The 21252-nt window shown below is 38.7% G+C and overlaps 1 protein-coding gene across 1 annotated transcript; it reads right to left on the bottom strand.

Moving 5' to 3' along the window:
- Positions 1–6826: 6826 nt before the first annotated feature.
- LOC147858468 (GATA transcription factor 26-like) lies at positions 6827–21049 on the bottom strand. Its single transcript, XM_087327254.1, has 9 exons — positions 20755–21049; positions 20565–20640; positions 18575–18925; positions 18043–18481; positions 13711–13783; positions 13531–13628; positions 8295–8520; positions 7881–7983; positions 6827–7771 (listed from the first exon to the last, which is right to left on the bottom strand). The coding sequence occupies exons 2-9, from the start codon at positions 20617–20619 to the stop codon at positions 7257–7259; spliced, it is 1860 nt and encodes a 619-aa protein (XP_087183380.1). The 5' UTR covers positions 20620–20640; positions 20755–21049; the 3' UTR covers positions 6827–7256.
- Between the last annotated feature and the right edge of the window lie 203 nt (positions 21050–21252).

Below are 21252 nucleotides of genomic sequence, written 5' to 3'. Positions count from 1 at the left end.
TGTGTTGGAATTTGAATGAGAAGAGGGTTGGTCATTAGCACAGAACATAATGAACTATGGCGATAACAAACCTAACCTTCAACACCATCAAGGTTATAGAATATTTGTAAACCTTGTTGGAAGCCACATAGCCTCTACTAGATGTTACATGAGTTTTTGGTTAGTTACGGGACTCCTATTTGGAATCAGCTGGAGCCTGGAACAAGATGTCCATGAGAAATATGACCAACTCTTCCATAATAATGGGAAAATGTTAGCCTCTCTCCAATTGTGGATGAGCATCCCCAAAGGTTTTGGGATTGAATGGCGGGTGTGGCAAGTACTTGTGCACTATCATCAACACCTTTGGTTCATTGGGTCTCATCCCATTTCTAAGAGCATTGTTGAGTATAGGAGGCTAGTTGCATAGGAGCCAAGGTATTGACATTATATCATTTTTCACACCTGAATCTTGTTTCATCTATTGACGGCTATACTTCCTCACGTAACCTCCAACCCTATATAGTAGTTAATTTGGGGTGATTGTGAAAGAAAGATATATTATTGTCTACTAGAGGCCTATTATGGTTTGAATCTAGCTGATGTGGTTTCACTCTTTGTAATAATGCTTCTACCATCATAGGGGTTGCCACCAGTTGACCATGGGTGATTTTATGTGGTGGATGTTTTGTTACATATCATTTGTGACAACATCACACCTACTTGATTCTCTATTTGTGTCCACGTCAACAGGGGGATGCTTGGAGTCCATATGGTCAGGCCATGTATGAGGGCAATGGTGAGCATAATGTTGAATTAACCACAATTTGGTATGGGCTTTCTAGGAGTGTGCTTGATGGCATTGTCGTTCTAGCATGACTAGAGTTGCATAACCTCTTGTGAGTTGATCTTTGGCCTCCTAGATCATAGAGAAGTGCTCATTCATGCTTGTAAATGTGATCCTAGTTACATATAGAAATCCACTCCAACTTGCCCTCGTGATAGGGAAAAGACAACTTGTCTACAATTCGACTCAATGTGAATGTGTAGTAGATTTGCTTATATAAGGGTTTCGGCATGCAGTTCCTTTAGTTGGCATAATTTGAATTGGGTTGGTGAGGTTCATTTTCTAGAAGAATGCTCCTCTCATGGGGTTGTTGCTAATTGACCGAGAGGAATTTCATGCGGGGATGGATGTTGTGTAACATATCATCCTTGGCAACATCATGACAAGTGGATGCTTCATTTGTACCCACATGTATCTGTGGAGGCATGGAGACCCTATACATGAGGGTAAGGGTGATCATTGTGTCAATCATCATCATCATCTAGTACAAGGTTCCTAGAAGTGTGATTGTTGGCATTGTCATTATAGCATGGCTAGACTTACATGTCCTTTGGTGACTCAGATATGCATTGGAAGCCACCATTGTAGGATCGTAGCCGGCGACAACCGGTTCACACAATTCCGTATGAGGGTGCAAAGAACAAATCGACAGTACACAGACAAAGCAGAAATTAGAGAATAGAGACACAATGTTTTACATGGAAAACCCGAAAGGGAAAAACCACAACGGGTCCACAAACCCCAAGAAACAAATCATTAAGTGTACGGAGAGGAGTACAAGGAGACTCGGAGGCAAGAACCTCGAGCTCATCTTCCTCTAACAAACAACAACAGAGTTACTACTCTCACTCTCAACAGGTGCGGACGCCACGAGCTTTGGCCATCATTTGCTCGAACTTGGCAGTCGGCACCGGATGGTCATATATAATGGTTTAGCTAAGTGGCCGGGCTCAGAAGAGCTCACATGTTTCCCACATGGAGGAGGGGAAAGCACAGTTGACTATCTAATAGGGCGCCCTGAAGCTACCCACATGATTAACTCCTTCCGAGTGGCCCCATGCCCTATTGGCGCAGACCATAGTTTCTTATACTTCGAGCTAAAATGTGATATCTCTAAGGTCACCAAGTCTAGTCAACCATGCCATCACACCACAATACATTTCACACATGAGCTCTCTGACATATACTCTCAACATGTTCAGGCCCATCTCCCCTCCCTTGATCCCTCCCTATCGTTAGAAATCCTTAGTACAAAACTCACACACATCCTTCACTCCGCAGCAACTAGCAGTTTCCCATATACAAAACACTCAAATCAAGGTAGATCAGGATCAATGCCACAAAATAAATGGTATGACGAGGATTGTAGGGAGTTACATAGACAACTTACAGTATCACAACTCAATGGTAGTATTACCTCCATACAAGCTCGCAAAGAAATGCGCAAGATGACACGTCGTAAGAGACGAGCGTGGGAGGCATCCCAATATTGGGAACTCTACCATATGCTCATGAGTAGCGATTGCGCCACGGCATGGAAGAAACTACGGGAGCCAAGACCACAAACACCCATCGAAGATCCCGAAACTTGGCACACATATACAGAGAGACTTTACCAAATCCCAAACCAACCACCCATTCCAATGCCTTCCACACCCCGGCCTACCACGGGGACACTTTTCACGACCTCTAGGGTCGTGAAGGTCATAAAGAAATTACAACATAGGAAGTCCATGGACCACACAAGATTGCGAGCAGAACACATTATATATGCGAGAGAGTGCCTAGCTCCCTTGCTAACTCTAATCTTCAATCGTGCCCTTGCGAAGGGTTTTCCACCACAGTGGACTATGAATACAGTGGCCCCCATACATAAAGGGGGGGGGGACCCCATGAACCCAAATACATATAGGACCATTATGATAGGCCATACCCTTGCTAAGTTATATGGTGCAGTAATGGAAGTAGAGCTTAACGACTATATGGAGACCCTAAACCTTCGTGCACCTGAACAAGCTGGCTTTAGACGAGCCTTCTCCACTATTGATCATATCTTCACACTTAGATGCCAAATTGACCAAACTAAGGCTCACAAGAAGAAATTATATTGTTGTTTTGTGGACTTCCGCAAAGCCTTTGACACAGTCCCTAGAGAGCGGTTGTTTGATAGACTTAAAAGCTTGAGGATACCGGATGATATGGTATGGGCCATCTACGCACTATATGAACAAGTGTTCGGGTGTGTCCGATGCCCAAGTTGCCTATCTAATCGTTTCACTAGCACTATTGGTGTAAAACAAGGTTGCCCCCTATCACCGACGCTTTTTGGGATCTACATTGATGAGATCACAGATTTTATTGCTCGTGAGGGAGGCACCGGAATGGTCCTTGGGGATACGCAGGTTCGTATCTTGCTCTATGCGGATGACATAGTTTTGCTCTCTGAATCCGAACACGACCTACAAAGGCACCTTAATGCCTTAGATGACTTTTGTGTACAACGAGGATTGGTAGTGAATCTAGGGAAAACGAAAGTCCTTATCTTCCACACATCGGCCCAAGTTAGAGCTAAGTGTCACCTAACTATCTCCCATAGCCCATCGAGGTGGTTGGATCATACGTCTATCTCGGAGTCACTTTTAGTGCCCACTCAAGTAAATTTTCGATGACACAGGCAACGAAAGATAGACTCACGAGAGGACATGCATCCCTCTCACTCCTAGAGAGACAATGCCACCAAGCACACTTTCAAGAGCCACGGACTAAAGGGTGGCTCTTTGACTCATTAGTGACCCCCTCCCTCATGTATGCATCAACGGTTTGGGCTCTAGGATTACCATCTTTCATGTGGACGCAATTAGAGAGACCATTGGTGATGATGCTATCACGCCAACTCCGAAGCAAATCGATTGTACCACATGACATTATTAGGGCTGAGTTCACGTTACCCCCAATGTTAGTAGAGGCACTTTTTCAACTTGTAGTCTTCATTCACAGGATACATAGCCAACCACATGATAGAATATCTCATCAAGCCTTTAAGGCCTCTTGATCATTGTATGAGTCCAACTATACTAGCTCATGGTATGGCATGATGGTGAGTTGGCTTCTTGTGAATGGTCTAGACATTAATAACCTACCTCCCCTTAGGTACAACCACACGAGTGATAACACTTTAATCTCTCATGAGGACCGCAATAAAGTAATATGCCAAGAAATATGGCAAATTTACACTCGGTGTAAATGGATCACCCCACTAGAGCCACTCCCATCTAAAATGTTGTACTATAAGAAACACTTCATGCACTTCTCTGAGTTAGGTTTTATCACGCGGCCAAAATATCTAGATGTATTCTTACCACATGCGCTAAGGGTTGCCATTGGAAAACTTAGAATATCATCTCACCAACTTGAGATTGGGAATGGTCGTACTAGTGGAGTCCCTAGGGAGGAAAGGATATGTAGGTTATGTCACACAGAGATAGAGGATGAGTACCACTTTACATGCAAGTGTCCAACCTATGCCGAGATAAGGGCAAAATACCAAGACATACTTGGTTCGTCTCCCACCCTCCCCAAACTATTAGATACTCTAGATATAAAGAAATTAGGCAAATACATTCTAGAGCTAAAACAACACAGAGAGAATAAGTTACAAAATGTTGACAATAATGTTGTTAATGATCACGAACATGTAACAAATGAAGTTTTTCAGGAACAGGAGGAGACAACGAATGCCGACACACTTGCACCACTCGGCCTTTCCATTGATGAGGCAGAAAACCAAAGAAGAACTAGACGTCCTCGGGTGCCGGGTTTCAAAGCAACTCGACGTGATGTGAAAGCAATATTGAAAATAAGGGAACGTGAGCTACACCGCCTAGAAGCCATGGCTAGGGTACTCTCTACATTGGAACCATGGGTCACACCCACATCAAGACCCTTTGACCCCCCACTTCTTTTCGAGAGGCTTGGGTGGAAATAAAATTAGGCTTAGTGTATAGTCACTTTCGAGTATACTACGTATTGTACACTACTAGAACTCTTTTAGTTTAAGTTCTATTTTTTACTTAATTTTATTTTAGTTATGATGACTGGATAAATACTCTTTTGTTGTAAACCAATTGTCTCATGGGCCAAATTTGGCCTTAGAAGACGTTAATATATCTTTCTTTCTTTCTTTCTTTCTCACTCTTACTAGTTACAGAGGCAACTACTCATTGTAACTTGTTTGAACTATAATGATTATCACTTACTAACTACTTGCCCTAAGTGTATATATACTCATATACATAGCAAACTATTTACAAATATAGCCTCAATGGACACATCTAGACTATTTACAAATATAGTCTCCTAAATCGACTTCGACCAATTCGGCTAATAATCAAGTCGATTTTCAATCCATTGTTGATTTTTCGGAAATCAATTTTCGTCCTCGGCCGAGTTTACCTATCAACTCCATTCCATTCGGCTCATGCTCTTCCCATCCAAAGGGACTTGTTTTCCCAACAAACTTCACCTTTCCTCTTGATAGAGTGAAGCCAACTTGTCTACGAGTTGATGTGAATGATCACATCTTTAGTCTTTCCTAGGTTTATAATTTATCCCTTTTCATAGCAAAAACTATCCAAGGCATTGAGATAATGTTGTAGACTTGAATGAGATTCAAACACTAAGATTAATTGCATCACCAGAAAGAATGATGTGGAAATACCCTAATATGTCAATTCCCTTGTAACTTCACCTATGATTTAGTATGTTACCTCATCAATGTCAATTTGGAGAGGGCACGGGAGGATGGACAACATTGTTTCTAACCAATAGTGCTTGTGATTACCTTCCATAGCTCCCAAGAGATGTAACTTGTCCCAATACTTGCTTATATAGTTCATATATTGCCCACATAATGTTAAAGGAGAATTTGAGAGCACCACATTGTTAATAGAGTTGTTTCCTTGGTATATTATCGAAGTCCTTACAATTGCTTCTTTTGCCCATTTGCTTGTCCACCAAGCAACATAAAGTGAGGATGTGGTTTGCAATAGGGAAGGCTCACCTAAATTCCTCTTGATTTGGGGCCCATATCTCATTAACTTTGATGTTAAGTGTTTAGTTCCACTCTAGGCACCACTCCATAAAGTTTGGCAAATGTGTGGCCTTGATAGTCAAATATTTCCAAGGTTCAAAGGGGATCCCCAATTTCTGGATAGGAACAACCATTCCATGGTCCATGTGTTCAGAAGGCTCTATTGAACATGTGTACTAGGATAATTTCGATGGTGCTTATTGCACACATGAGGTTTTTGCCTTGTAGTCTTGTAGACAAACATTCATGTTGAGACATGGCATTCTCAACCTTGCATCATGTGAAGGTGGAGGTAGTGAGGCAGGACTTTGATGGCTATAGTAAGCCAAGCAGCAGTGGAGTCTTTGCCCATGGAAAAGTGGTAAAAATCTCAATATTATGCTTCCTCATAAGCACATTGTTTTCGGCACATAAGGGTTCACACGTGGTTGTGAGCTATTTGTTGTGGAATCTCCGTGGGTTACATTTTTACACAGTTCGGCCTTTTACATTCCTCGTGATACCATGAGACAGAATCTTTCTAACATCTATGAATGGCCAAAAACAACAAATATCAAAACATGGCCAAGAGTAATAGCAATGGGATGTGATATGTTGTGGTGCCAGCCTGCCAGGTTAATGGTGTGCAGCTATTGAATCTAGCTAATGCTTATATACCCACAGGAAGAGAGAAACAGACAAAAATGAACTCATTAACAGCAATAAATTAAGTAAAGATTAACCACAGGTACCAAAGATATAGCATGGACAGTGTTCAGCTGCAGATGACATGCAAAATCACTTGATGAAACAAATTCAATGAGGCAATCAGTACAAGATCATAGACATGTCTATTGCAAAATGAATTAAACTAGCTAAGCTACTAACTAGGGAATTGATCTGCCACAACTATAAAGCGATCTGCCATAACATTTATAAATAAAAAAACTTATGACAGTTGCTCTACTACATCTTCAAGTGTTTTAAAAATTACAAACTTGGCGCTTGTTTGAGTTTCATTTTACTTATACATTCGCATTTTAAAAGGAGATGCAACAACTCAATCAGACACTACTGGCCATGGCCGACAAAGAAAGCTAGCTAGAAAACCTCTCCATTTTATTATCTTTTTTCTCAAAATGGGAAACTTGATGTAGAGATATATATTAGAGCTTCAGTGTTCCCTAACTCATAGACACTGTTCACATTACTGCTGTCAACTTTTCATTGTACAAAAGTTTCCGTACACTATCATACACTCTTATAACATACCACATGATGTTGTGAGATGACACCAAAAGGCTTAATATTCCTTCAAGACTTTTGACATCCCATGAACAATAAGGAAAGATACGATTATGCTTAGTATAGAGAATGGCTCACGGATCCTGATGATGGAGAATTCCATAGAAGTCCAGTCCACTCCAAATCAGGTTCATTCTCGACCAGTACATCCTCAACAAGTACATTGTTATCATTTTTTTGCTTTGGAGCTCTTTCGGTGTTTGTTGGTTGTGGCTTGCAGTTCCATACTGGTTGGTGTATTAATTCAGCTTGCTGAAAAGAAAGATTGGAAGGGAGATCAAGCAAAATGTCATGATCTAGAACTCCATAGCTAGGTGTTTCCATTAATCTATGGTTCCTCATCGGGCTTTTCTTTCCATGATGTAGTGCATTATGTCTTTTCTCCCTTGATTTGTTGGTTTTGGGATTAGAGAGGGCATGGCATTTACTCTCACTTTTCAAAAGAGGGTATTGTTGCCTTTCTTTGCTAGTTGGCTCGATTTGCTGGCCATCTTTGTGATATCTTGTAACATTTGAATGCACTGACCATGAATCAAGAGATGTCTCAGCTTTCTGATCGGTGATTGCATTTTCTGCACCCAAGCAGTGCAACATAGAAAGAAAAAAATCAGAATAAGCAGCTCTAGTGTGGAATTCTATCACTTGGCTATGGCCAATCCATGCTAGATTTTGGTTTTTTACCAGCTGAAATGGAAGAAAAGACACCATCAGCTGGTAAATGATTTAACCCCATGCAAGTCAAGCTCTTCATTTTCTCTTTCAGAAACTCCTTGCCTTGGATGATCTGATCCCCCCAATGCCCAGAAAAAAACACAAGTTAGAACATAATCACCTAGTTTTTCATAAATAGTTTACTTGACAAAATCTTCTGTAAAATAAATTATGTTACTGGTTGGAAGCCTAACATAGTGTGAAACCCCAAAAATTATTATAACAAAATAACTAGTAGGTCATTATATCTGTCTTCAGACTAGAAACAAGCAGGTATACATACATACATACATATATATATATATATATATATATATATATATATGCTGCTCTATCTATACCATTTGAGATGTACAGATCATATTACATCACATCAGAGTTTACCTTGGCATAATCCATGCCATTTTTTCGTTTTGCTCGGTTTGAGAACTGTGAGCATCTTTCAATCCAGCCTGATGTCCGTAAGTCTGGTAGTGTTAGAAGATGCTGATAATGTTGCAAAACTCTAGGGCTTAGACCAGATTCTGAATCGAACATACCCTCGGACAGTAAACTTTGGAAAAGTCTCAAAGAGCTCACAAATTGAGCACAGCTGAACATGCACCTTAAGCTGAAAAATAAAGTTCATTTAGATAAATTTTACCTTTGTCAGATGTCACTGCTGTTCACACTTATCAATTCATATTTATTACATGATTACAATAAAGTTCATTTAGACAAACATAAAAATAACCAGACAATGCGCATATAACTTCGATTCTAAGTTCACAAATAGGAGTATGCTGTTCACACTTATGAATTCATATTCATTACATGATTACAATAAAGTTCATTCAGACGAACATAAAAATAACCAGACGATGCGCATATAACTTCGATTCTAAGTTCACAAATAGGAGTATGGATGCACATCAAATGCAGGCATGATGACAATAACCCCAATTTAAATTCAAAGTAATCTGCGCAATATAAATCAAGAAAAATGTCAACCCTATTCTCATAAAATGTGCAGATCTGCTGATACTTTATCCATCATAGTATATTCAATTTTCTATAAAAAATTGGGGCCCTCAGGAGCAGCTCTTCAATCTTCACCGTCTAAATGCATTCTTTATTGATCTTTGCAATATAGTTGGACGTGATACACCATGACAATATATAAACAAGGCCATCATCGTCCATATTGAAAGTGTTTTCCTTGCTTTAGTGAGCTCTCCATCTTGAACCAGCCAATGATGGCGATCTCTAAAAGTTAACACTATCCTTCATTCAGTTCATGTCAATATCTACATTTTGCTTAGGTTTTTCCAAAAGACTTATACAGAGAATCCAAAGTCAACCCAAGTGCAGTGAAGATACGGAGCCATATCACCTGCAATAAAAATCAATGGCATAGCTCCAATCATCTTCCTTGCATCTGTCTCCACTAAAATAAGCAAAGCTCCCATCACATCCCCCCACAAAACTGTGTAAAAAGTATTGAAACGTTGAGAAGGCTGTGGACAATTCTGATGTTGATCAATATAATGACCACCCGACAGCTTCTAGCTCTAATGTAATATATAGTGCCAGGAAGCTAAGAGAGACAACATGCTTGTTTTTCCAGAGGAACGAGGATTAGATTTGTCTCCTGCCAGAATTTCATGTGCCCCCCTCCTCTCCCCCAAGCCAAAAAAACCCAAAATTGAGGTGCAAACTTTCAATGAATGAAAATTAGCACTCATCTGAACCTTAGTCATACACTGCACATGGAATTTCTAGAGTGCCCAAGTTTCCTAGCACGCTAAGTTCCCGGTGAGATTCATGAATAACTAAAAACAAAATTTCCCATCTTAGTAATAACCTTAATCTAATACAGCAAGAAGTACGCATATCCTTGGAGAAAATACCTATATCTGAAAGCAGGGAGCCAATTGTCATGGCTCATATGAAGCGCAAGGATATGCTCCTCAGAATTCCCAATATAATACGAGGTAAGTGATCGTTGTTAATAGCCCTTTAATAAAGAGGAGTTCTAAAAACGAAATCTCTGAATAGGTGACTTCCAATTTTAAGTAAGCATAATTAAACAAGAAGAGGGAAGAGAGAATTTAAAAACCCATCAATATAGCATTTCCATTCCCTTCCATGTGAGGAAGACACTGCCAACAGGTTGCTTGGAGTAGTGTTTCCTACCTACCTTTTGATGTCTAGAGCAGGGAAGTATGATAGTGTAGATACTTATAGAGCATCCTACATCAGCTTGCAAGAAACCCTAAACCCTAAACATTATTTCTATAGGGGTACAAGATAATTTAGAGGCACATTGGACACGTACTAACTAACAAAGGCAGCAGACATAGGATGAATCCTCTATTGTTACTTCTTATTATTAGCACCAATCATTAGAAGAGATAGGTCATATGTAAGCAGGGTAGCAAGTCAAGAAAGCTCACATTAAGAATCTGATTGCAATGGTGTTTCATACCCATCCTAAGGAGATGAGCACTTGAGAATATTTCAATGTAGAACAGACTATATAATATTAATTTGGCGAGTAATTTATTTACGACACTGCTGAGAAAGAAAAAAAGCTGTATTAATATCTTTTAAGAGGTCAAAATAGCCTATAAGACTGAACAAAAGATTACATCTTAAATTGCTGTCTTGTCAATAAGAACAACAAACCAAAATAAATATAGCATAGTAAGGAATCCAGTTATCTAAGCAATTAAGATTCTGAACTAAGATAAACTGAAACTTCTGCCTTCAAAAAACTTGCAACATCGAATGCTCCAAGCTGGAGAGATTTTTGAAATGAGGCAAGCAACTTTAGTGCCGGATGATAATGGCCTTTTTATGTTGATTATAAGGGTGAAAGAAACCGTGATCCAGATGAATGTTGCCTACATGCATGACACATTGCTATTGTCCAATCTACTCTAACCCCTTCGCATATCCTGGATGAGACCCTACTCATGTAGCCCTTGATAGACTTGTATTGTGAGAGATTGATGGAGCTAAAGAAAGATGTCATGGTTCTTTGTTGATGAGTTGTGGTTGTATTGTTGTCCAACAACCTCTCTCTGTCTCTTTGGTCTGTTAGAACAATCCCAAGCACCGTCTTCCTAGTTACCTTGCACAGTGGGCCAAACCCTTGTTTGAAGGTCAATGGTATCTCCCCCTTATTTCATAAAGAATAGTGCAATGACAAATGTAGTGTTCTTTAGATTCCAACCCCCTGACGGCACAATTGGCATATCTATACTTTCATAGATGTTCATGCATATCAAACTGCAGAGCACGTGAGATAGGTTCAATAACAAATTCATACAGCAATGTATGTAAAAAATGTCTGTTGTAGTGGGCCATCTTCCCACTAAGAGACGGCCTAGGGCTAATCCATGTTATTTAATTTCTCAATTTGAAAGTATCATCTCGGATTACTCTATTCTTTTCCACTTTACTCATGTTAAGGTATGACTTGCATTTCAGCGGAACAACAACAATGATCTCTGTGTTCAGCAAGCTGTTTTGATGACATGTGTCAACCTTGAGAACCTTGGCTTAGGAAGCTCTGTGATATGTCGAATTCTTGTCATTGATCAGAATAATGCTCCCATCTTGCCGGATTATTTCATGGGGCACCAACACTTTGCTCTTTATCATGTGGGCAATCAAATCCAAAACTGTCCAATTATGTGTCCTATGAAGAATTGGCCCAAAAATTTCTACACTATAGAGAAGCTTTAGTGTTATAAGTGTTACCAACAACTACAATTTAGTTCATGGTTCTTGGAACTGTAAAAATGCACATTCTCTTTCAATGGCACTAAAGGCTGCATATCCACAAGAAAGTCAAGCATATGCAGTGTTCCATAGGGAGAACTGAAGCCCCATCAAGGTTATTCCTAGATCTTTAGGATTGTATATATACTAAATTTTCCCCTCCCATGAAGAATTCTGGTTCTGATCTCCCCCATGCTTGAGTGGGGTTAAACATCATCGCTTTAGCTTTATCAAGGTTGATTGACAAATCTTTATGTAAAGAATCTGACTCTCGTAGAGTTCAGTATGTGGATAATGCGTGTGTGAGCAAGAGAAGGAATAAGAGAAAATAACCCGAAATAAGAAAATACACAGTAGGGGGATGACGGCGTATGCACTGAAGAGAAAACTATATTAATCAACTAAAGATCATCTAAACATAATGGGCCAAGGGGGTTTTGTATACAAGTCCTCAAGGAACTGCCACATTAAATGTGGTTGGTAGAATCTAATCAAGATATCCACTCGAGTACGATTCTGTCATAAGAATATCTGGTATTCCTTGACCACATTCACATTAGACAACTACACGGATTACAATAAAGTGTGCTCACACACTTTTCCACACATTGTGCTTTTCTTCATAAGCACATGTTCACACAAGTTGAGCTTGATTCTCAACACTTTATCTATATAAAATGACTTTAGAGCATGTGGATGTCTTTGTAGTCTCTCCAGAGAGTCAGAGATCGACACAAACCTCTAGATGTATTTAGATATCTCATCAATAGAAAGACCAAAGAGACCGGGAGATATTGGGCATCCTTGCTTTACTCCAATTATGCTAACCACAACCTCAGACAACCCAATAGGAACACATTTTCCTGACATATAGTGCATAGATTCCCCATTGCAACATCTTTTCGAACTCCAAGAGCTCCAAGTTGTTGCATGAGCTGAGCACCTAATACAGAGTTGAAAACTTTCTGGAAATTCATAAAGCAACAATAGATTTTCCTTTTATGGGCTCTTCCCTCCTCAACAAGAGCTCGGCGGATAAGCATGTGATCCAAAGTGGTGAACCCCTTCTACAAACCTGCCTGTACAACTAAATGGTAGCCATTTCTCTCTACCCATATGCTCAATTCTCACTCTAGGATATGTTACAGTTTACCTTGAGAAGGCAAAATACATTTGCCACTATAAAGTTACTAGCATTTGAGCCTCTGTACTAGCCAAATGCATTAGGTTTATTCAATGTTGTATTAACTAACTTGATTTTGCTATATTAGTTTTTTCTCCATTCTCATTCTCATTCTCATGAGGTTATCTTTTTAAATTCCTTTTAGGGCCTAGTGATTGGGAACTAAATCCTACTATCCCTAACCCTAGTCTGATAGCTTAATTCTAAACCCTAATCCCGAATCTTCTGACTATCCTCAGCCTTACGATGCTAATACCCTTAAAACTTTAAAACCCTTAAATGTTTCTTAACCGCCTCCTTTTTCTCCTCTCTACTTGCCTTTATTTTTAGGCTCATTGGAGTTCCAAGTTTAAAGAATTCTCTCTTATCTCTTAAGTTTTTAAATAAACTTTGTATCTAAGCACCCTACTTACGCGCAGGGTAGCTTAGAACCCCTTTCTATTGGTGATGGGTTGCACATCTATTGGAGACTAATATAGAGTGGTAAACTCCTTTTTATCAAACTATGTTTTGTATCTCTCATTATTTTATTCCATTAGAATCAACATTGATCATTGAAAGTTAAAACTTTATATTTGACATAAGTTTTCTTACACACTCCAACACCAACATAGTTTTTAAACACCTAAACCAAGCTATATCACAAAAAACAACTTATTTAAACCATACCTATTTGACTGTGTATCTGATGGTGAAACTTGTTTCACTAATTGCTGCTGTTCCTGATCTGTTAGGAGGCCCATAAATGTATCAAAGTTGATGACATCCTGCAACAAGACAACACCATCGGTACAAGAACAACCAAATTTTAAAATTTTAAAAGTTATAAAAAAGACTCTGTGGGTTTACTTTCAGTTCCACATACACCAGCGGTGAATGGCAACTTTGCAAGACATCACGCTTATTGTAAGGGAATTCGTCTCTGCAGGTTCCAATACAAAAGTTTGTGAGAGGACAATGAGACTGTTAGTTGATCTTTTATTTTCCCTTAACAGTGTCTACATGAACACACAGACACATGCTCTCCTTTTTTGTACATCTATTTTTCATAAATCTCTCTCTTTCTCTTCTTTTTGTTTTTAAGAAAAATGTCGATTGCTATAGATAAAATATGACAAAGATCATATAAAAGTCTCAAAGTGGTATCTATACAAAGCCACTGTGGAGAGTATAATGTCACTCTGCAACATCCACCTGATGAGTAAGATGCACAATCATCCCCAAATTCAAAGAGTATGCATAAACTACGAGATGAACAGCAAATGCCTCCTATCAGCAATGTGGACAGCATGTCTAAATTACAGCTGGATAAGAGTATATTTTTGCAATGGAGCAGCATTTGCCACCAAGAATTTGGGTGGCGAGACTTCCAAATGCTCCGTAAGAAGAGGTTGAGAGCAAGGAACACTTCATGTAGATGCCCAGGTTACATGGACATCAGAGACAAGAATGCCACATTCTTTGCAGAGTTCAAACTATTAAATAAATAATGGAGACAGCTGACCCACGTCACTTTGGCCAAGGCTTGCTAGAGCCTCAAAGCATAGGGAATCAACCCTTATATTAGCACATATGATGTAGTGCAATTGTGTGTCACTGTGTTCTTTCAGACCCACGTCACTTTGGCCAAGGCTTGCTAGAGCCTCAAAGCATAGGGAATCAACCCTTATATTAGCGCATATGATGTAGTGCAATTGCATGTCACTGTGTTCATTCATATTCCCATACCCATCAATATTGGATACCATGTCCTCCCAGCACCAATCATCCCAAACATAGTAATTATGCACTTTACGCTTGCAAACCCATCTCCATAATTATTACCAGTTGTAAAGCCACTTCATGCATTAAATTCATTCTTTTGGATATTTAGGAAAACGTGAGCTTTTACTTTCTCAGTATGGATAAATTGAAATTTGTCTCATAGGACAATTTTGCTCCTAATGGATGTAAATGTATCTTTATCTCCATGATACAATCCGGGCAAAGCATGAGTGCCCCATGATATAATCCAGGCAGAGATGAGAGCAGCCTCTAGAATCATCTCGGCATTATTCGGATCAGTGACCTATATCCAACAGCTTTGGGAGCTCCCTAAACGAAGGTACTCAAGGTTGGCACTTATGTCATCAAAAACAATTTTGAACATGGAGACATTCATTGTTGGTATGCTGAAATGCAACAATGGTTCAAGTGACATGGCATAAGCATAAATGCACAACCCTCGTTCCAATATAGCTTGGATTGTCCCCATCTAAACACTACCAAAGTGGAAAAGAATAGAGTGATCCAAATTAGTATTATTAATTTGGAAAACAGGATAACATGGATCAGCCCCAAAATATCACTTGGTAGGAAGATGGCCCACTATAAGACACTTTTTACACACATTGGAGGATGGATTCATCATCAGGCAAGCTTGCATAGACATACACTTATCCTACGCGATGCCCAGTGTGATAGGGCAGTTGCGAACTTCATCACATCAGTTAGAGATTGAGATAGGCAGACATGCATGAATACCTCTAGAAGAAAAAAATTGTCAATTGTGTCATCAAAGAGTGAATCTAAAAGAACACTATGTTTGTCATGTAGCATTTTTTATGAAATAAGAGGGAGATACCATTGCCTCTTTAAGCAAGGCTTTGGCCCACTATGCAAGGTAATGCAATATGAGGACCAATGATGCTTGGAGCTTTTCTTGCTAGAACTCAAGGTCCACATGGAAAAGTTGTTGAAGGACAACAGTCAAGACACACAACCTCATCAACAAAGAACAATCACAACTTTCTTTAGCCCCATCACTCCTACTCATGCTACATGTCAATCAAGGGTTACACAAATGGGCTCCCAACCAGGACATAACAAAGGGGTTACAATAGATTGGGCAATAGCAATATGTCATGCACGTAGGACCCAGCCTCATGGACCATGATCTCACCACCCTTGTTATCGACAAATAAAAGCCATTTATCTCCTGCCATCACAAGTGTCTCCCTCGCTTTACAGAGCTCCCCATTTTGGATCAACCTATGTTAGAGAACTTTTGAAGAAAAAAATGACAATATATCTGACTTGATAATCTTAGATATACCAATAGCAAGATTCATCAGTCTTTTTTATCTTATTTACTATTTTTTACTCAGTAACATTTATTTGATTTGTTGTTCTCAAAGACAAGAACAATTCAGATGTAATCTCTTGTTTGGTCTTATAGGCCATTTTGGCCTCTTAAAAGACATTAATATTAATATATCTTCTTTCTTTTCCCATCTGCTTCTTTGAGAAGAATATTCAGTGCCTTTAAGATGGATGATTGTCTATCCACGTAGACTTCAAGTATACTCATACAAAGGGCGAGCACATTTGCCCCCATCCTTGAACACATGTTTAATAGACCCTTTATAGAGAGCCCTCCCAACAAATGGATCATGCACACAATTATGCCTGTCCATAATTCAAGAGACCCCCTTCAACCAGGGAATTATCAAATAATGACGAGTGGCCACATCACCAAACTCTACAACTTGAAACAAAACTTGAGACTTATGTTGAGGTCAAAGGGATACAAATGTTAAGAGTCTATTACTAATCAATAGACCAAAATAGAGTAAAAAAAGGTAAATAGATTAGATAGAAGAACCCATTCTACCCGACCACCCCTGAGCTATGATCAAGACATAGCCAACCTACCACCGACGTCCCATACCGCCGGATATTAGGATGACTAATGCCTTGGAAGAGATTAACACGGTCGTCATGACGGAAGTCTAGCCCGCACCACCAGTGTCTAAGACAACAGACTTCTGATGTAATGTGCTTATGAGAGTAGCTAAGCCACATATTTATACCTCTTCCTAGGCCCCTTGAATATATGTACCTTTCTAAAAAGACTCTCCATTCATTGGTTTTCAAGATCATGATAGTGAATGCACCTACCGTTCCTTATATCCAATCACATTAGTCCCTTTCAAACATTAGTGAACATACCCTTCACTTATGTAAATATTAGTGACCTACACTCACCTACATTATGTGTACATAACAACAAACCCCAAGACAAACAAACATTCAGCTATTCTATCATTTGGTTTCTATGCTTGGCAGAGAATTCATCCATACAGCAAATCTGTTGAACTTTATTTACAGATAATTAACGCCCTAAAAATAAAGTGAGAGAAAAGCCCCAAGAAAAGAAAGAAGCCCTGCCACCAGAGGAACTTATTCAATAGAAATATAAGTGTTCACGAATGCCTGGAAATTGGGTGTGTCATGACTCGTATCTCTCTGTGAAAATTCAGTCATGTTTTAAATTATGATGTGATACTGTAGAACTTCTCACGTTTAGTTTGCCAGAGGCAGAGGATGATCATATTCTCATTTAATTGGCCTAGATTGACAAGTTCAAGATACAAGAGTCTGTACGTAACAAAATATGGTGAACACTTTCTTGGCACGGTTAGTGAATATGGATTAGTAATATACAATGGCTTGTCTCCACAAGAGGTCTTCACCATCTCTTTTAATGACGAAACACCCCTTCACACAAGGTCAGATGCTTGACATTTTGAAACCCCAAGGGAGGTGCAGACATAATCAATTACCTGATGTGTTATCCATCACTTCCACCTGAGATAAGAGAGTTCACTATGACTGATTGACCTATAACTTACTTTGGAAGCTGGTGGCACATGGGGAGAGTCTTGCAGCCTTCTTTCCACGCAGACTGACCAATAGCGAACTTTCACCTGAGATAAGAGAGTTCACTATGACTGATTGACCTATAACTTACTTTGGAAGCTGGTGGCACATGGGGAGAGTCTTGCAGCCTTCTTTCCACGCAGACTGATCAATAGCGAACTTTCAATTATTATCACAATGGCTGTGATAATTGATTGACAACATTATGGTCAATATCTCTACAGAGAATGATGATCATGGTGCAATTGAGGGCATTACTCTATCATAGCATAAATATTAAATGCACTTCTACAATTTATTCTGTATGCATTTGAAGCATTGGACATTGGTTCAACTTTCTTTCTTTTTAATTTTTCTCTTCCATCTCTAAATATAAAGCATTAAATAATGTCATATAGATAAACCGTATATCCATGAAAACAGAAAATCCTGAGATGATAAAGCAATGATTCGCTAATACAAGAATAATGGTATACTTACAAAAGAGCTTTGTTTGCCATCCAGCTTTTTGTAACATTTGTGCAACTGACACCTGCATTCTTTATAAGCTGGTTCGTTTTCTCCTTTCCTTTACGTTTTAGGCTTTGATCTAATTCTTTGTCCATACTCATTTCCCTAACTAAATTGTCATTTAAATCGACTGATTCTTCCAAGTCGTTACTATCATACATGAGAGAGCTTGCTTGTGAGTCTTGTGTTGGAGGTATGGACAATGATGATCCAATGAAAACCCCTCCTAAACCTATTTCAGTTGATAAAGGTTTACAATCAACCAGCAAATCGTCTTCTGATGAATATCTACATAAAAATGTTTCTGATGTAGGCGAGGAAGAAGAAAATTGTTTGATGTGAAGTCGATGACGATGCATAGAAGTACGCCTTTTTGAAGGCACATGAAAACCCCATGGTGGCCAGAATTCTATATCAAATTAAATAGAAACACAAATAAGATAAACGGACAGGAACTAAAACTTGCATTAAGTAATGTGTTGAGGCTGTGGCAAGATTGCACCTGATGCTCTGCCTGCGGTAGGGGTATGTTGTGCACAACTTTCCGAAAATGATATCCCTGATCCTGTACTTGATCGGGTGCTCACATCATCATCAAGCATTCCATTTGAAAGATACTCTGACTGCTGATAAACACAGTACTCTGAAAACCCACTATAAGGCTCCTTTCTCTTATGAGGACGATCTTCATTAGTCTTCTGTTTGTTTTTCTTGGTAGAGCTATTTTTTGTTCCGAGACCTCCCGAATGCATTGGCATATAATTGGCCAAAGAACCTTTTGTTCGCCACCTTGAGCCACATGCATTGCATAGAACCGGTTTCTCTGCCGGACCATTTCTCCATAGGGGTGTGCCTACACAACTCAAACAGACTCAACCTCTTACTTCAATTTTAAGGATAACATTATTTTGAAATGCAAGCCAACACACTTAGATATTATAAATTCAACCGACCTAATACACCAAATGCAAACATTCTCTAATTGCATAATACATTAGTATATACTATAAAGCTACATGAAGATGTGTATAATGCACAATGTAGCCATAATCCCCAAACATGACTCGGCAATTCAGGGAAGAATCCTAAGACTAATCTTGCTTCCCCTTGCTTCTCTTATTTCTGAAACGTCTTCTCTTTCTATAACCATATCCTATATTTCTTTTGTGTATAATCCTTCAATTTCTGCTATTCCTTCTTTATCTCTCTTTAGAGAACATAAGCTTCCCCACAGATTTGCAATACCAAAGCACATCAGGTGCATAACATAAGAATTCAACGTAAAGACTATATGGGCAAGGAATAAGACCATATGTGGATTGGACCAAATAAGTAGTCAATTGCTATCTCATGCTATTTTGATTTTCTTTCATGCGACTAAGAAACACAAGAACCTTTCAAGAGAACACATACATAAATCTAACATATTGATCAAAGTAGCTGTTACATACTATATGTTCTTTCTTCTACAGAAGAAATATTTGATTTCATGTAACATATAAAGAGATCTAAAACATTGATTTACCAGTAATCAGGTGTAAAATGAATAATTCATTGAAAATAAGACGTTCCTATAGCAAAACAAATGTGACCTGTTCAGGATGTGATAATTTTTATGAGACTTTTATATTCCAGGAAGCCAAATTAAAAATTGGACTGGCCATGCATTATCAGCCAATATGGAAAGCCATCCAGAAACACATATGTTCCTTTTCCCAAGTTTACTCAGTTTAACTCATTTTGAGGATTAATGCCTCTTCCCTAATCCTAAGTGGTTCCTTTTGATACTTTCAGCAAAAATGGTCTCTAAAGGATTTTGGCCTGATCCCAAAAACCTTGGTTCGTTGGAAACAAAGGCTAATAACAATAAGGAAGAGTTCAAACCCTTTAAAGGAATGAGTACTTTTTTTAAAAGAAGTGTTGTGACAATCTCATAGGAGGTAAGGAATGCTCATGAACTTGAGCGTGAGCTTCATCAGTGACAGACTTGTTCATAATCAGACAACTTTTCACAACAAACCACTTGCTATCTCTGATTATAAGTTTGGGAAGGTTTTTCTGGTTATTCAGTTGCATATATCCAGCTCTTAAGCGAATGCGAATTTACTTTGAGTTGGTCAGATGTTGGGCATTGAGGGCATTCTGAATATCTCACAAGCCAAGTGCATTAATTGTTTGCATTCCAATTTCCAAACAAACACTCTTTACATTCTTACTATTTCTCAAAAGACATAAGAGGATCATGTGCATGCCCTCTTCTTTGAATTTTTTTAATATAATGTATCACAAGCACCTGTGTATGGCTATGGATGTCAGTGCGTATATAAGTATGGGTATCGGTGTGTGTATGGGTGAGCAAGTCTATGCATGTGCGCATAAATGCATACACATGTTTCTGGCAATGAATATGTCATTATAAATGCATGCTTACATATGGCAAATGTCTATTTCATTAGAGAATGACTAAGACAATGAGGACTTTCATGACTTACTAGATATTCCACAATGGCAGCAAGGGCCCTGTTTTCCCATTACTCTTCTCTGCATATGGAAAAGCTCCCAAAGAGACTAAGGAAAAAAGGGAGAAACTATGTCAAATTATAACTCTTCTTTTGTAGAATTTCTGTGCAAAAATAAATGAATGAATACAGTTTTTGAATATTTGCACACACATACATATACCTGTGCAAAGAACAAAAATATGTGAATTATTTGACGCTGCAAATCTCTTCTTGATTCTTGAAAAAAACAAATGCAGACAGGGAGGGAGAAGAAGTTGTAGGGTTTTGAGTCAGCAGAATGTGTGGGGTTTTCTGCAAATAAAAGATAAACAAAACAAGAAAAAAAAAGAAGCTTAATGAGAATTAGGTGAAGCTTTGGTGCAGAGTTTTCTTATTCTTCGTCTTCTTCTGTGTCTATGTGAGAATGATGACGAAAAAGAAGAGGAACATTTCATTGGAAGAGCATGAGGAAAGAAGCTTAGGAAAGCTAAAGTTGAAAAAACAAAAACATTATTATTATTATTATTATTAAACTCACTAATTAAACTACAGAATTGGTTTTATTTCAAACCATACTTTTACTAGCAATATATATGTATATTTACATAACTTATCATTATTATTATTATTACTATGATTATTGTTCTTGTTCTTGTTCTTGTCGTAGCCATCCTCGTCG

This window comes from Azolla caroliniana, unplaced genomic scaffold (assembly GCF_043228905.1).
Source record: "Azolla caroliniana isolate FFs.n. ecotype wild unplaced genomic scaffold, voAzoCaro1.0.p SCAF_11, whole genome shotgun sequence".
In the NCBI taxonomy this organism is placed as follows: Eukaryota; Viridiplantae; Streptophyta; class Polypodiopsida; order Salviniales; family Salviniaceae; genus Azolla; species Azolla caroliniana.
The sequence above is the reverse complement of the archived record's forward strand: the minus strand, read 5'-3'. Positions and strand labels throughout refer to the sequence as shown.